The 13,753-nt window shown below is 42.9% G+C and overlaps 1 protein-coding gene and 1 long non-coding RNA gene across 2 annotated transcripts in view; both read left to right on the top strand.

The window, feature by feature from the left end:
* LOC122692850 (zinc finger protein 420-like) overlaps nt 1-13,753 on the top strand; it is a 25,387-nt gene extending 11,634 nt beyond the window's left edge. Inside the window, exons 2-6 of the mRNA XM_043900663.1 lie at nt 1,115-1,237; nt 7,506-7,632; nt 8,163-8,258; nt 8,372-8,376; nt 12,398-13,753. Of these exons, the coding sequence (XP_043756598.1) occupies nt 1,223-1,237; nt 7,506-7,632; nt 8,163-8,258; nt 8,372-8,376; nt 12,398-13,753 (1,599 nt within the window). The 5' untranslated portion in view covers nt 1,115-1,222. The remainder of the gene's footprint in view (nt 1-1,114; nt 1,238-7,505; nt 7,633-8,162; nt 8,259-8,371; nt 8,377-12,397) is intronic.
* LOC122690354 lies at nt 10,119-11,849 on the top strand. The gene is made up of 3 exons (XR_006340038.1): nt 10,119-10,379; nt 10,472-10,646; nt 11,421-11,849. It is a non-coding gene; the product is annotated as an uncharacterized LOC122690354 (long non-coding RNA).

Genomic DNA, 13,753 nt, shown 5'->3' with positions numbered 1-13,753 from the left:
TAGAGCAGCAACATTTTTCTGTGTTGAAAGTGAAAGTGAAGTCGTTCTGTCGTGTCTGACTCTTTGTAACCCTATGGACTGTAGCCCTCCAGGCTCCTCCATCCATCGATTCTCCAGGCCAGAATACTGGAGAAGGTTGCCATTTTCTTCGCCAGGGGATCTTCCTGACCTAGGGATCAAACTTGGGTCTCCCACTTTGCAGGCAGACTCTTTATCATCTGAACCACCAGAGAATCCCTTTCATGTATTAATTTATGGATAAGTTTACTAATGAAATAACACTGATCATTATTTCTTTGATTGGTCATCAGATAGCTTTTAGGGCATCATTTTGAAAGGCATCTGTCCCTGCCCATAGACTGTTAACCCAAGGTCCACTGCTGCCTCTGGTTTATTTTTAAAGAAAGCTGTGATGGAAACACCTCCAGGCCCCTTGTCTCTGAAGTAGGAGGCCCCCCACCTGCACAGAGGTGTTCACAGTGCAAATCATTTTGTGAAAACCAGTGTCCCCAGGTTACAGAAGGGAGTAAAAACAACAACAACAAACCTAAGGACTCAGGCCATCTTTCCTAGAATCCTGAGAGCAAAGCCTTGCAGGAACCCAGGGCCCCCAGGTGATTCCCACCAAACACTCACCCCTCCCCTCCCCTCCCCCAGGGGCACAGGCCTGGCAGGGCCACACCCATCCGAGAAAGAGCCCCTCCCCAGGGAATCAGGCTGAGGTTCCTTGTTTCTAGAAGATCCCGCCCTAAATCCTCCCTCCAGAGCTCTGGGGCTGGCAAAGCTGAGGGCTCAAGCTCAGGGCTCCTGGAAGGTCTGCCTCCTGCATAGTTTTAAAAGTCCTCAGAGTCAGAGTCAGGTTGCTCGGAAGTTGGGTCCATGTTCTCTTGTGAATTGTTCTGTGGTCTGCTCTCTCTAATGTGAAAAATAAGAGAACAAATAGCAGGGGTAGTCTGCAAAGAGATCGGGGAAAAATGAGCACCAAACCCAGGAAATGATTAGCATAGCAGCTTCATCTTGATTACCCACTACAGCTCAGGAACAGAGAAAGTGACCAAAGAGCTGGGGAAAGGGAGAGAGAAACAAGGAAACTCTTTCTTCTTTTTCACTGCAGCAGTTGCAGGTGAAAGAGCTGTGTGGATGCTGTTTTCTCAATACGTAGACGTGTTTTTGCTGCATAATATCCCCAGAAGAGACACAGCAGGAGGAAGAAGAGTAGGGAATGGCAGCTTTTCAGGTAAACGTCCTGTCCCGGGTCTGGGGCTGTGTCTGCTTTTCCTCCTGAAATGCCTGGACTGAGAATCCGCAAACCTTTACTTCTCTGATTCCAGGTTTTCTCCCTGGGGATTTGTTGTCAACTTCCTCTTTTGTCTTTTTTTCTCATAATCGTGAAGACCGGCTCTTTAGCCTGCTTCTCGCTTGTGTCCCACAGCCTTTTCTTCTTTCTGTCCTGATGAATCCTCGACATGAATTAGTGACTTTCAACTGGTGAATATATTCCCTTTGTGAGAGATGAACACAGGTGTCTGAGACTCCCGTTGGAATGTGGTTCGGTGTTGGGATCCTAGGGAAGTAAGGGAAATGCCATGATGAGTTTACATGTGGATGCAATTCAGTTCTTTAGAACAGGAGTAAAAAATGCCCTTATAAGTAGAGTGAACTCAGCAGTTGAGAATTTTTCAGAAAATTTTCAGAAATGAAAAAAGTACAATGACTAGCCTCTATATAGATAAGAAAAACTTACTATTAAATGTACCATTCGTTTCCAGATCATGCGAGGTATATATATGCAGTGGAAATTGCATAAAACGGATATTTTTCATAGTAGATTGAGATTATGGTTTTCATAATATTGCTAAAATACCTGGCAGTGATAACGCATTTTTCCATGTACTTCTTACCGCCATGACCTCAGATGTTCACTGGTTCAGGTGCTTCTGTGAGATTCCAGTGCATTTCTTTTTCTTTCTTTTTCTGTCTTCAAAAAGGGTCTTGGAAAGAAAAACTGAGGGATATGCGGAACTATCACAGTTAGTGGGAAACTCTTTATCACCTTGGTTTCTCTTCGCTTTGAACAATGAACACTGTTGGCTAAAACAGACACACAACTTGAAAATTGTGAGTTAAGTTTTATTTAGAGCAAAATAAGGACAGCAACCCAGAAGACAGCACCTCAGATAACTCTGAGAGACTGCATTAAAGAGGCAGCGGGGAAGGTCACTAGATAAGATTTTAGTGAAGGGGGAGTTCAGTGCAGTCAAGCATTTACTTTAGAAAAGCTTTTCTGCCAGTCGTGAGGAGCTGATGTCGCCGTTCAGTGATTTGGTGCTTTTCTAGATGTGAAGGGGCTTCCCTGGTGGCTCAGATGCTAAAGAATCTGCCTGCAGTGCGGGAGACCTTGGTTTGATCCATGGGTTGGGAAGATCCCCTTGAGGAGGGCGTGGCAACCCACTCTGGTATCCTTGCCTGGAGAATGCCCACAGACAGAGTACAACTAAGTGACTAAGCCCAGCCCACACAGATATGAAGAGATGCAAGGATTGGGATCATGGAATCAGCTCCTGAAAATACCTAACTCTCTAAAGCCCTGTTCCCCCAGATTCCCTGGAGCAGAGTGCCTCAGTGCAGCCTGAACTCCCTCGGGGGCGGTTGCAGTCAGCACTTGAAGCACCATAGGGTTCATTTTCCACAGAGGCAGATGACAAATGCCCTTGTTGTCGTTCGGTTGCTGGCAATACTCTTGGCAAGTGCCAGCTTGTAGTTGACAACACTCGCATGTGCTTAGGAGAGATGCTGGGTTTGGGGAGTGGGGGTTTTCATCACTCAAGCCTCGGTCTTATCATTTCCAGTCCACTCCACGCTCACATCACAGACATAGTTTCATCCTTTTTCTGTATTTTCCAAAATGTTTACAAGAATCATATTAGTGCTAATCTAAGTTCAACAGTGTTAAGTGGTTGGTTGTTTTTTTGTTTTTTGTTTTTCTTCCCCTGTGTCAAGTTCTAAAATATAGTTCAGTGCAAATGATACAGGCTTCCAGGAAATTTAAAAATTCAGAACCAGAGCTCCACTTTATTTTATATTGTTGTATATGTCTGTACCCTAGTCTATTTTTAAAAATTAAAATAATATCATCCTCAAATATTTATGTATATTTTTAATCAGTTAGAAATTATCCTGATATTGTTGACATGACAGTTTTTCTCTATTACTGTTACTGAGTATGTAGTCTCATTGTAGTATATGTCTGTGTGTATAAACATGTTAGCATGATTACATCGAATTTTTTTTTCCCCCCTAAATTCGCCTGGAGAAGGGAATGGCTACCCATTCCAGTATTCTAGCCCGGAGACTCCCATGGACAGAGAAGCCTGGAAGGCTATAGTCCCTGGGATCCCAAATAGTAGGACACAACTGAGTAACTAACATTTTTCTCGTTTTGAGTATGATTTACAAATACAGAAGTTTCTATTAACTTTCATTAGACTTGTCTCTGTATATTTGTCTGTGTTTTATTAAAGTCTAGAGTCCATCAAGAGAAATAAAATTTCAGCTCTGCCCTTTAAAGAATGTCTGTTAAAACATTTGTCAAATGACACAACAGCAACATTATTCATTTTCAGTTATTTCTGTTGCACAGTGAAGACTCTGAAAACCTGTCAGAAAGATATATTCAGTTCAGTTCAGTTCAGTCGCTCAGTCATGTCCGACTCTTTGTGAACCCATGAATCACAGCACACCAGGCCTCCCTGTCCATCACCAACTCCCGGAGTCTAACCAATCCCATGTCCATCGAGTCGGTGATGCAATCCAGCCATCTCATCCTCTGTCTTTCCCTTCTCCTCCTGCCCCCAATCCTTCCCAGCATTGGGGTCTTTTCCAATGAGCCAACTTTGCATGAGGTAGCCAAAGTATTGGAGTTTCAGCTTCAACATCAATCCTTCCAATGAAAACCCAGGACTCATCTCCTTTGGGATGGAGTGGTTGGATCTCCTTGCAGTCCAAGGGACTCTCAAGAGTCTTCTCCAACACCACAGTTCAAAAGCAACAGTTCTTCGGCGCTCAGTTTTCTTCACCTTCCAACTCTCACATCCATACAAGAGTATTGGAAAAACCATAGCCTTGACTAGCGGGACTTTTGTTAGCAAAGTAATGTCTCTGCTTTTAAATGTGCTATCCAGCTTGACCTTAACTTTCCTTCCAAGGAGTGTCTTTTAATTTCATGGCTGCAATCACCATCTGCAGTGATTTGGGAGCGCAAAAAATAAAGTCTGACACTGTTTCCACTGTTTCCCCATCTATTTCCATTGAAGTGATGTGACCAGATGCCATGATCTTAGTTTTCTGAATGTTGAGCTTTAAGTCAACTTTTTCACTCTCCTCCTTCACATTCATCAAGAGGCTTTTTAGATCCTCTTCACTTTTTGCCACAAGGGTAGTGTCATCTGCATATCTGAGGTTATTGATATTTCTCCCAGCAATCTTGATTCCGGCTTGTGCTTCTTCCAGCCCAGCGTTTCTCATGATATACTCTGCATATACGTTAAATAAGCAGAGTGACAATATACAGCCTTGACATACTCCTTTTCCCATTTGTAGCCAGTCTCTTCTTCCATGTCCAGTTTTAACTGTTGCATACAGGTTTCCCAAGAGACAAGTCAGATGGTCTGGTATTCCCATCTCTTTCAGAATTTTCCACAGTTTATTGTGATCCACACAGTCAAAGGCTTTGGCATAGTCAATAAAGCAGAAATAGATGTTTTTCTGGAACTCTCTTGCTTTTTCAATGATCCAGTAGATGTTGGCAATTTGATCTCTGGTTACTCTGCCTTTTCTAAAACCAGCTTGAACATCTGGAAGTTCATGGTTCACGCTGTTGAAACTTGGCTTGTAGAATTTGGGGCATTGCTTTGCTAGCATGTGAGATGAGTGCCGTTGTGCAGTGCTTTGATCATTATTTGCTTTTCTTAGGGATTGGAATGAAAACTGACCTTTTCCAGTCCTGTGGCCACTGCTGAGTTTTCCAAATGTGCTGGCATATTGAGTGCAGCACTTCCACAGCATCATCTTTTAGGATTTGAAATAGCTCAAGTGGAATTCCATCACCTCCACTAGCTTTGTTCAAAGTGATGCTTTCTAAGGCCCGATTGACTTCACATTCCAGGATGTCTGGCTCTAGGTGAGTGATTACACCATCATGATTATCTGTCTCATGAAGATCTTTTTTGTACAGTTCTCCTGTGTATTCTTGCCACCTCTTCTTCATATCTTCTGCTTCTGTTAGGTCCATACCATTTCTGTCCTTTATCGAGCCCATCTTCACATGAAATGTTCCCTTGGTATCTCTCATTTTCTTGAACAGATCTCTAGTCTTTCCCATTCTGTCGTTTTCCTCTATTTCTTTGCATTGATTGCTGAGGAAGGCTTTCTTATCTCTCCTTGCTATTCTTTGGAACTCTGCATTCAAATGAGTATATCTTTCCTTTTCTCCTTTGATTTTGGTTTCTCTTCTTTTTACAACTATTTGTAAGGCCTCCTCAGACAGCCATTTTGCTTTTTTCCATTTCTTTCTTGGGGATGGTCTTGATCATCCTGTACAATGTCATGAACCTCCGTCCATAGTTCATCAGGCACTCTGTCTATCAGATCTAGTCCCTTAAATCTACTTCCCATTCCACTGTATAATCGTTATGTCATACTTGAATGGTCCAGTGGTTTTGCCTGCTTCCTTCAATTTAAGTCTGAATTTGGCAATAAGGAGTTCATGATCAGAACCACAGTCAGCTCCCAGTCTTGTTTTTGCTGATTGTATAGAGCTTCTCCATCTTTGGCTGCAAAGAATATAATCAATCTGATTTTAGTTTTGGCCATCTGGTGATGTCCATGTGTAGAGTCTTCTCTTGTGTAGTTGGAAGAGGGTGTTTGCTATGACCAGTGCATTCTCTTGGCAGACCTCTATTAGCCTTTGCCCTGCTTCATTCTGCATTCAAGGCCAAATTTGCCTGTTACTCCAGGTGTTTCTTGACTTCTTACTTTTGCATTCCAGTCCCCTATAATGAAAAGTACATTTTGGGGGGGTTGTTAATTCTAGAAGGGTTGGTGGTGGCCTGCTGCAGGATTGGGGGCACAGACTAGCAGTGCATGCATGGGATCTTTTGAGGAAGGTCACCATTATCTTCATTCCCTCAACCATAGTTTAGTGAGTGAAGTCACTCAGTCATGTCCTACTCTTTGTGACCCCATGGACTATAGCCTACCAGGCTCCTCTGTCCATGGAGTTTTCCAGGCAAGAGTACTGGAGTAGGTTGCCGTTTCCTTCTCCAGGGGATCTGCCCAACCCAGGGATCAAACCCAGGTCTCCCACATTGCAGGCAGACGTTTCACCATCTGAGCCACCAGGGAAACCAACCATAGTTTGACCCCAGGTAAATAGCAGGGAGGGAACACAGCTCCACCCATCAAGAGAAAATTGGATTCAAGAATAACTGAGCATGGCCCTGCCCACCAGAACAAGACCCAGTTTCCCCCTCAGTCTGTCTATCCCATCAGGAAGCTCCCATAGGCCTCTTATCCTTTTCCATCAGAAGGTAGACAGGTTGAAAACCACAATCATGGAAAACTAACCAATCTAATCACATGGATCACAGCCTTGTCTAACTTAATGAAACTATGAGCCATGCTGTGCAGGGCCACCCAAATCTGGTGGAGAGTTCTGACAAAATGTAGTCCACTGGAGAAGGGAATGGCCAAACACTTCAGTATTCCTGCCTTGATAACCCCATGAACAGTATGAAATGGCAGAAAGATGAACTCCCCAGGTTGGTAGGTGCCCTATATGCTACTGGAGGTCAGTGGAGAAATAACTCCAGAAAGAATGAAGAGCCGGAGACAAAGCAAAAACAACATCCAGTTGTGGATGTGACTGGTGATGGAAGCAAGGTCCGATGCTGTCAAGAGCAATATTGCATAGGAACCTGGAATGTTAGGTCCATGAATCAAGGTAAATTGGAAGCAATCAAACAGGAGATGGCAAGAGTGAACATCGACATTTTAGAAATCAACAAACTAAAATGGACTGGAATGGGTGAATTTAACTCAGATGACCATTATATCTACTACTGTGGGCAGGAATCCCTTAGAAGAAATGGAGTAGCCATCATAGTCCACAAGAGAGTCTGAAATGCAGTACTCCGATGCAATCTCAAAAACGACAGGATGATCACTGTTCATTTCCAAGGCAAACCATTCTATATCACGGTAATCCAAGTCTATGCCCCGACCAGTAATGCTGAAGAAACTGAAGTTATTTAGTTCTATGAAGACCGACAAGATTTTCTAGAATTAACACCCAAAAAAGGAAAATACTACTGTGTAAAAGTTATATTCTTGTGTACTAGCAGCCACTCGCCTAAAGGAAAACCAGGTCTCTGAACTTGCTGTTTCCATCATGGGTCACATTAGGAAGTCTTCCCATGGCCCCAGGGCATCTGTACTTTGTATTTCAGGGACGGCTGACCTTCCGGGATGTGGCCATAGACTTCACTCAAGAGGAGTGGGAATGCCTGGACCTCGGTCAGCGGGACTTGTACACGGACGTGATGGTAGAGAATTATAGGAACCTGGCCTCCTTGGGTGAGGACGACTGCCTTCCAGAGTCGCTTATCTAAACCTCAGGGTTTTGGTTCCTTCATTTCTAGAATGTGTTCTGAAATTTTCTGCTCCGCACATTTGTTTGAGATCTCTGCTTTGTAGGTGGAAATGAGTATCTGTGAGTTTAGAAAGAAAGGCTTCGTTATGAGGATTCATTATGACTGTAACCTTTGTCTTCCTTTATGTAATCTGCCTCCTTCTCGGGCAGTGGGAGTTGTGTAAGTTCTGTGGTATCAAATAGTTGTACCTTCTCTTAATTTCACATTTCCACTACTTACTTTTGCCTTAGTGGCACTTGACCAGAATCTCAGGACCTAACTTTTTGTATTAGTTAGCATTATATAGGTACTTTCAATAAAGTATTTGGGGGGGGGGGGGGCGGGAGTATCTGGGGAATCATTCTCTGGGCTGTTTTAACATTCACCCATGCATTCTCTTCTCGCCTGAATACATATTGGATTGGTAACTGATGAATCTCTAGCACAACAAATATTCCTTTCTCTGAAGAACAGGTCTTGTGGTCTCTAAGCCAGACTTGGTCACCTTTCTGGAGCAAATGAAGGATCTCAGGAATATAAGGAGAATGCAGACAACAGGCATATACCCAGGTAGGTGTGAATGGATGGAGCCGATGACTCAGGTGAGAGGTACAGTGAGAGACCTGCCTGGGAAGGAAATCTAAAACAGAGTGGCTGTATATACGTATGGTTGATTCTGTGAGGGTCAGTGAGGAAGTCATCCTGTATCATGTGGTTTGGGAAGATCTGCTTCAGTGGAAATGATTTTGGAGAAGTCTGGGTTTATTTCTGTTGCTGTCATAGATGGCTATCACCTGCCCCATTCTGTCTCTTGAATCATTCATGAATTCATCTCCAGTGATTGCTTTTCTCACTCACAGTGAGAACTAAAATTCTCCTCTTGGCCTGTGACAACCTGCATGAGTTGGCTGCTCTTTCATTTCTTGGGGATCCTAGGAAATCTGTGCACACTTCTGAGTGACTATATGATACTCCTTTTAAAGTTTGTTTCTACCTTTAAACAGAACTGTGTAAGTGGAGTCATAGACATACTGCCAAAGTCCTAGGAATAGTTGGGATAGGTTTGTTTGTTTTTGTTTGTTTGTTTGTTTGTTTTTCTCATTTATAGTTTCCAACCCACTGGAAACTGCAGATATGCCCTTATTCATTTCAAACTTAAGTAATGTCTTCACTGCATAAAGCAAAACCTCCCTAAAATGGGAAAATGAAAGTCTCATGGTTGCTTTAAAGTTTCTCTTCTCTTTATACGAACTCATGTTAAATACCTAAGTGTATTTGTCCCAATTCCTGAATGGTAAAACACTTTAATATATTCAATTACCTCAAAGAATTTTAAAATAAATTGGCATAAGAACTTAGAACATTTTCCATATTTGTAATGGTTGTTTCAAAATGGTAAGATTTTTCAATAAAATATAGAAATCTTTTTATTAAATTCTTAGTGGAGTGTAGCTGTTTTACAAAGTTCTGCTGTTGTACAGAAAACATTATCAATTATACATACATACAGCCACTCTGTTTTAGATTTCCTCCCCAGTTAGGTCTCCAAAGAGTACTGAGTAGAGTCCCATGTGTTTCCATCATATTTATTTTTATTTTTAGATCCATCATATTTTTAAAGTCTCACTTCTTATTTAATTTCTTAAGAACTACTACTTTGTTAATTTATCTTGTTCATCATGCGCTTCCCTGGACTCTGTCTTATATGTCCTCATATAAGGATGTTGCTAGCACAGTAGTTCTATGTCGTATCATTTATGATTTTTAGATTCAAACATCTAATAGAACATTCTCAAATAAAAACGCAGGTGATAAGAAGTAAATGAAAGGATTAGTAGGCACCTAGCACTTGTGAAAATGTTTGGTGTCTCAGTTTAAGAGGAGTTTAAGCAAAAAGTAATCATTTGATTGCCTCTCTCATCGTCACTTAGTTTTATCTAAGCAGGTTTTGATCTTGCTCCATCCTCTACAACACACATCTTTGTCCTCTCATTTTGTCACATCTTCTGTGTGTGTGGTCTCCGTTCTGCAGGCTGCAGGACCCTAGTTCCTGTTGCTCCTGGTGTCTGTCCCCTGGTGGGTGAGGTTGGTCCAGAGGTTTGTGCCCTAACCCCCTTGATGAACTTTTGACTGCTGTTTCTGTGACCCGAGCCTGCCCTGGATATTGAGGGGAACTTCCCCTTTGCTCTGTGGCTGTCACCGCCCTGTCTGTGGTGGGTTTGTGCCCTGGTTTGTGGAACAGAGCCCCCAGATCTGTTTCTTCACTGTGATCCTGATCTGTGTGGAGGCAGGTGGGATTGGAGCACACCCCCGGGAGAGAAGCCCCTGAGGATTGCTGCTGTAGGGATGTTCCCCTTGGGATGTGCTCTGTGTGTCACTTTCACCCATTGGGTGAGTCTCGTGTGACCCTGCTTGGCACAGCCTTTGGCCCCACCTCAACCATGGGTATCCTGGCACATGGCCCTGGTGCCTCTCAGATGTTGTTTTCACCAGGTCACCAGCATAGATCCTTGAAGTCAGGGCCCAGGATTGCATTCACCATGGAGCTGGACCTGCTGTGGTGCTGTGGGGGCAGCTCAGACTCTGGCCTGGCCCTGCCCCCTAGTGTGGGAGCCCAGGAAGTCTACAGCTGCTACAGCTACACCTGCTGTGACTGGGGGAGCCGTCCTTGTCCACTCAGACGTTCTAAAGGTGCTGAGTTTACAAAGACAGCTGTGATGGCATAGAAACGAGTTTGTGCAACTTCCAGTGGAGATATCAGCTTTACTTCCTTCAATTGCCAGACCCTGGGGCTCAGCAGTGCTTCAGCCCGCTCTGGGCATGTGGATAAACTACAGGCCGCTGCTCCCGAGGTTTCCCAGAGTCCACCATCTACCCTGGTAGTGAGGGGCGCAGAGGAAGAGGCAACAGCTGGGTTCATGAGAGCACCCACCCTAATGGAGCCCTTCCTCATGCCTGGTGCGGAGGGGCCAGCACAGGGGGAGAGAGGCTACAAACAATGGTGGGTCTTCGCTTGGGGCATGACTCAGCAATGGCGCTCTGCTCTCTGGTGGTTCAGGCTTCCTCCCCAAGCATTCCTGTTTGCAGAGCTCCTCCCTCCCTGCCATTCCCACAGGACGTCTCCTCACAGCCCACAGCAGTCCTCTGCCTGGGTCTGCTCTCCAGACCCCACATTTCAGCACCCAGCCCTTGTCTGCAGTGGTGGACACCCTCTCAGGCTGGGTGGGCAGGGCTGGGGCAGTACCCTGTGTGCAGGTCTCCTCTGTCCTGCTGCCTCTGACTGCTGCCGTGTTCTCCTCCCACAGAGGATGAGGCTCCCCTTCTGTCCCAACTGGGCTCCCCGAGTGAGGCCCTTCCCCGGAGGTGGAGACCTCTCCTCTCTTCAGATCCCCCCAGGGTTGCAGGCCCCATCCCATTTCCTTTCCTGTTCTTTTTCTTTCTTCTTTCTTTTGCCCTACCTAGCTCAGCAGGAATCTTTCTTGTCCTTTTAGATTTCCAAGGTCCTCTGCTAGTGTTCAGCTGGTCTCTGTGAGAAGTGTTCCATTTCTGATGTATGCTTGATGCATTTGTGGAGAGAGATGAAGTCCATGTCTGCCTAATCCTCTGGCATCTTGATCCTCCCATCTCTATTTTATTTTTACGCTAGCGAAGGGTTCATCAATTTTCTCTAAATCTCTAAGGGGATTCACTGACAATAGTAGGTAAAAAAACTTCTTCTTTGGTATCTTTCAGCTATACCTCCTCAAGACACCCAGGATTTGATGCCAAAGAAACCAAGGGTATAAGATTTGTTCCCAAAAGCAAACCTAGGAATATATGAAAGATTTCACCTCAGAAACTTGCAATTAATGAAAGACTCAGAACATACAAGGGCGTGTGAAAGACAGAGAGGATGTTTACATAGACATAAAGAAATTGAGACAGTTACACATAATGCAGACATTACTGTAGAAAGAAATGAGCTACTTGAGTCAAATTGGGGGAAACACTCATTTCAGTCTTCAACATCTGCTGAGAAGTGTACGTTTTTCAGAAAAAGTTTACATTGTTTTTTGAAACATACTTGTTCTCTGAAAGGAAATGTGGAAAATCTGGAAGGTCCTCCAGTCTCTACTGTACATACTCCTTCCAACCACTCTGAGCATAGGCTTCGATTCAACATATATTTAAACATGTCTGAAAACCAGAAATCTGAAAATGATGGGGAAAACTCACAATATAATCAATTTGAGGGATCTGTGATTAGGAAGTCATTATTCTTCCATCAACAGATATTTTCTCTCCATTCCAAGATGTATAATGTTGATGATAATGGAAGAGATGTAATCCAACCGGCATTGTTCAATACATCCCATGATATGGTTAATAGGGAAGAACTTTCCATGTGTAAGAAAATGAGTCAGACCTTAAGTAAGACCTCCAGCTCCAATAATTACACAATTATTTATGATGGAGTGAAGGTCTATTCATGCAATGAACCTGAGCATAACTTTGAACCAGACTCAAACTTTATAGAACATCAGGGAGCTCCATCTTCACACAAGGATTCTAAAAGTAGTAAATGTAAGAATATCTTTTATCAAGCATCAGATCTTTCTCTAAATAAGAGTATTCATAGTGGAGAGAAAACTTACAATTGTAGTGAATATGGTAAAGTTTCTAATCAGTCTTCAAATCTGATTAAGCGGCAGAGAATTCAGAATCCACAGAAACATTACAAGTGTAATAAATGTGGGAAAGTCTTCAGTAACTCATCTAATATAAGTAAACACAGGAAGACACGTTCAGGAAGGAAACCTTTCAAGTGTACACGATGTGCCAAAGCCTTTCATCAGAGTTCAAGTCTTAGTCAACATCGGCAAATCCATACTGGCAGGAAACCTTATAAATGTAGCAAATGTGGCAAAGTGTTTATCTATTTCTCAAATCTTAGTCACCATCAGCAAATTCACACTGGGGAGAAACCTTATCAATGTGCAAAGTGTGGCAAAGCCTTTAGTCAGAACTCAAATCTTACTCGACACCAGCGAATTCATACTGAAGAGAAACCTTATAAATGTAAGGATTGTGGCAAAGCCTTTAGCCGGCGCTATGGTCTTACTCAACACCAGCGAATTCATACTGGAGAGAGACCTTATAAATGTAAAGAATGTGGGAAAGCCTTCAATATAAACTCAAATCTTACTCAACACCAGCGAATTCATACTGGACTGAAACCTTATAAATGTAAGGATTGTGGCAAAGCCTTTAGCCAGCACTATGGCTTTACTCAACATCAGTTAATTCATACTGGAGAGAAACCTTTTAAATGTAAAGAATGTGGAAAAGCCTTTAGTCAATCCTCAACTCTTACTAAACACCAGCGAATTCATACTGGAGAGAAACCTTATAAATGTAAAGAATGTGGAAAAGCATTTAATAGAAACACAACTCTTAACAAACACCAGCGAATTCATACTGGAGTGAAACCTTATAAATGCAATGATTGTGGCAAAGCCTTTAGCCAGAGCTATGGTTTTACTCAACATCAGTTAATTCATACTGGAGAGAAACCTTTTAAATGTAAAGAATGTGAAAAAGCCTTTAGTCTATCCTCAACTCTTACTAAACACCAGCGAATTCATACTGGAGAGAAACCTTATAAATGTAAGGATTGTGGCAAACCCTTTAGCCAGCGCTATGGTTTTACTCAACATCAGTTAATTCATACTGGAGATAAACTTTATAAATGTAAAGAATGTGGAACAGCCTTTAGTCTATCCTCAATTCTTACTAAACACCAGCAAATTCATACTGGAGTGAAACCTTATAAATGTAAGGATTGTGGCAAAGCCTTTAGCCAGCGCTATGGCTTTACTCAACATCAGTTAATTCATACAGGAGAGAAACCTTATAAATGTAAAGAATGTGGAAAAGCCTTTAGTCAATCCTCAACTCTTACTAAACACCAGCGAATTCATACTGGAGAGAAACCTTATAAATGTAAAGAATGTGGGAAAGCCTTTAGGCATAGCAGTCATCTCACTAGGCATCTCAGTGCACATACTGAAGAAAAACCCTCATGA

The sequence above is a fragment of the Cervus elaphus genome, chromosome 4, assembly GCF_910594005.1.
Source record: "Cervus elaphus chromosome 4, mCerEla1.1, whole genome shotgun sequence".
In the NCBI taxonomy this organism is placed as follows: Eukaryota; Metazoa; Chordata; class Mammalia; order Artiodactyla; family Cervidae; genus Cervus; species Cervus elaphus.
This window is presented reverse-complemented; position numbering and strand designations above follow the sequence as displayed.